The 3,114-nt window shown below is 45.0% G+C and overlaps 1 protein-coding gene across 1 annotated transcript; it reads left to right on the top strand.

Moving 5' to 3' along the window:
* Positions 1-459: 459 nt before the first annotated feature.
* Positions 460-2,667, top strand: LOC100341314 (ubiquitin carboxyl-terminal hydrolase 29-like). The gene has a single exon (XM_008249038.4). The coding sequence runs from the start codon at positions 460-462 to the stop codon at positions 2,665-2,667; it is 2,208 nt and encodes a 735-aa protein (XP_008247260.4).
* Positions 2,668-3,114: the final 447 nt, after the last annotated feature.

The following is a 3,114-nucleotide window of genomic DNA, read 5'->3' as shown; positions in this document are numbered from 1 at the left end:
ACGATTCAATAAGATTGTACATATAATATCACTGTAGCTACATTTCTATTAAAATGTCTGTGTCTTTTTCTTTAGGGTACATGTGTTGTATTTGTAAACAAAGAACATCCCCTCACAAAGTGCATGGTTTTGTGCAGACGTGGAACAAGAGGACTGGACCTAGTAAGTTGAAAGAACCCATCGCAGAAACAGTGGAAAGGGAAAAGGATATTCAACTGATTTTCATGTTTCAAGGTGGAAAACCTATAGATAAGAGGGTTTTCCCTAGACATTAATATTCTAGAATGTTTTAGTCATTATGGAGAAAGACAAAATGGCCTGTATCTGACTTTCTGGGAAAAAACCTTGTGTCTTGGCAAACTCTCTCGCACACATACTGAACAGTTGCAGATCTTTCTGGGCATCATTCGTCAGAACAAATATCAGTGGCCCATTAAATTGGAAACTTATTGGGGTGTCATGGAGAGCATGAATGCGTACACAGAGCCTGACAAAACTCCATCTTCCAATGTATGTCGTGTGCCAAGTGCTGAGACCTTCACTACAGAAGAAGGAAGTGGAACAACGTTCCCCCAGCAGTTGCTGGGCAAATCGCCAATGCTTGCCAAACAAGGGTTACCAGAAAAGAAAGATAGGAAGAGAAAAACAACACTGTCGTCCAGTCTAGATACGGATGAAGGCTTCCTGGAAGAAAATGAGAGTGTGCCAAGCAAGAAATTCAAGAAAGATTCCTTGAAAGATCTAGAAAAGGATGGAAGTTGGAAACATGGACCTTCCCTCAGGACCGCCTCTCCTGGAAATTCTCCCCTGGATGAGACTGTTCTTTCTTCTCAGAGTGTGTCTGACAAAAGTCTGCTATTCCCATTGGAACCAGAACGTGCCCAGGACGACCCACAACACGATCAAGACCAATTGTGCCTTGACTCTCACCCAGAGCAACTGCAGCAGGGCTTCCCCAATTTGGGAAACACCTGTTACATGAACTCAATTTTACAGTCACTCTATGCAATTCCATCATTTGCTGATGGCTTACTAGGACAAGGTATTCCATGGGAGAACATTCCTTCTGACGTGCTTATCATGCCTTTAAGTATGTTGCTTGCTTTGAAAGATATTTGTAATCTAGAGACTAGCCAAGACCTACTCAGAGATATTAAAAATGCTATCTCAGCTGTTGCAGAAATATTCTCGGGCAACATGCAGAACGATGCTCATGAATTCTTATGTCAGTGTTTAGACCAGCTGAAAGGTGATTTTGAAAAAGTAAACACCATTTGGAAAACGAGGAGGGAGGCTGGAGATGAAAATTCACCTCCAGAGTTGCTTGCTGGTGATGCTGCCACCAAAGTGTTTGTTTGTCCAGTTGCTGCCAATTTTGAATTTGAATTGCAGGACTATGTGATTTGCAAAGCCTGTGGTCAAGTTGCTGTCGTGATAGAGCCTGGTAATTGTATCTCCGTCAACCTACACCCAAAGCCAAAAGCATCTCCTTTGTCCCTTCAAAATTGTTTTGATCTTTTCTTTACAACAGAAGAATGTGAGCGCCTCTGTGAAACGTGTAACCACAAGAAGGCTGTGGTGATGCATAAATTTGGCAGGCTACCCAGAGTCTTCATTGTTCATCTGAAACGCTACAGTTTGAGTGACACTTACGCGCTAATGAAGGATGACCAACAAGTTCTTATTCCCAAATATTTGAGTTTATCCTCTAATTGCAATGAAGACACCAGACCACCACTTCCCTTGGATAGTAATGCACCTGTGTTGGACCCCGAAGTACTGAACCTCACCCAAGAGGTTATTTCTGAGAGAGTCAGCCCATGCACATCATCTGTGAAGCTGACCTGGCAATCCAGTGACTCTTCAGTTCTGCATGTTGCACCAGACGAAGATGCTGAACAAAACACACCTCAGAGAATTTGGCAAGCCAGGCCAAAGGAGAAGCAGCAGAGTGACCTAGCAAGTGGCTCAAATCTGGAGTCCAAACTGGGCAATGCAAGAGATAGGGAAGTCAGAGAAATGGAGATGCTGGCAGCTGCCTCAGTGATGGATCAGGGAGACATCTCTCTTCTTATGAACTGTGAAGATGAAAGTAATCCTATAAACAACCCAGACAGAGGACTTGAAGAAGTTTATTGTCAAGAGGAGCCTGAAAATCCAGAACCCAAGGACAATGAGAAAACCAGTACATTGGTAGAGTTAGATCTTGATCATGTCAGTGAGTCTTCAAAAGATCTTTGTGACTATGAAAAACACAAGATTTCAGAAGGATTGAGAGGCGTGGTTGAGCAGCTGCACGAATCTGTTACCAAAGACATCGTGGGCATGGAGAAAACCATAGCTAAAGTCAAGGAACCAAAACGAAGCATGCAAATGGGAGATGCTCTTCATTCTTACCGACTGATCAGCGTCATCAGCCACATAGGGAACTCCCCGTGTGCAGGCCATTACATCAGCGACGTGTATGACTTTCAGAAGCAGGCCTGGTTCACGTATAGTGATCTGAGGGTGGCAGAAATCCCAGAGGCCATGGTGCAGGAGGCAAGGCTTCACAGTGGGTACATCTTTTTTTACATGCACAATGACATTTTTGAGGCACTTGTGAGCAAGGCAGAGAAGTCCCAGCTAACCAGCCAACAGGAAGAGGTGTTCCTTCCAGGAGAATAAGAGGGCTCCTTGAAGACACAAGAAGCTCAGGACAAAGCTCGGGGACTGGTCTTGTGCGAATGCCAGGCTGGTGGAGTGGCACAGCTGCTTCAGCCACCCCTTGGGAAGCACGTAGCCTGTCCTGGAGTGCCAGTTTGAGGTCCAATACCTCTGCTTCTGATCCAGCATTCTTACTAATGTGCCCGGGAAAACAACAGAAGATGGCCTGCATCCTTGAGCCTCTGCCACACACGCGGGAGACCACAGTGGAGTTCCTGGCTCCTGGCTTCAGCATGGCCCAGCCCTGGCTGTTGGGGCCATTTGGGGAGTGAGCCAGTGGATGAAAGATCGCTCTCGTTCTCTCTGTTGTGCCTTTTACATCAATAAATCGTCTTATATAAAATAAGATGGAAGATCCACAAGACTCATACATAACTCAGGCTAGGTTGCATGATTCTCTCCTACAAG

The sequence above is a fragment of the Oryctolagus cuniculus genome, chromosome 18 (assembly GCF_051225735.1).
Source record: "Oryctolagus cuniculus isolate XC-2025 breed Fujian yellow rabbit chromosome 18, ASM5122573v1, whole genome shotgun sequence".
Classification (NCBI taxonomy): Eukaryota; Metazoa; Chordata; class Mammalia; order Lagomorpha; family Leporidae; genus Oryctolagus; species Oryctolagus cuniculus.
This window is presented reverse-complemented; position numbering and strand designations above follow the sequence as displayed.

What these genes read in the sequence shown, in the direction of transcription:
- LOC100341314 (XM_008249038.4), top strand. Translation starts at nt 460, where the DNA reads ATGGAGAGCATGAATGCGTACACAGAGCCTGACAAAACTCCATCTTCC.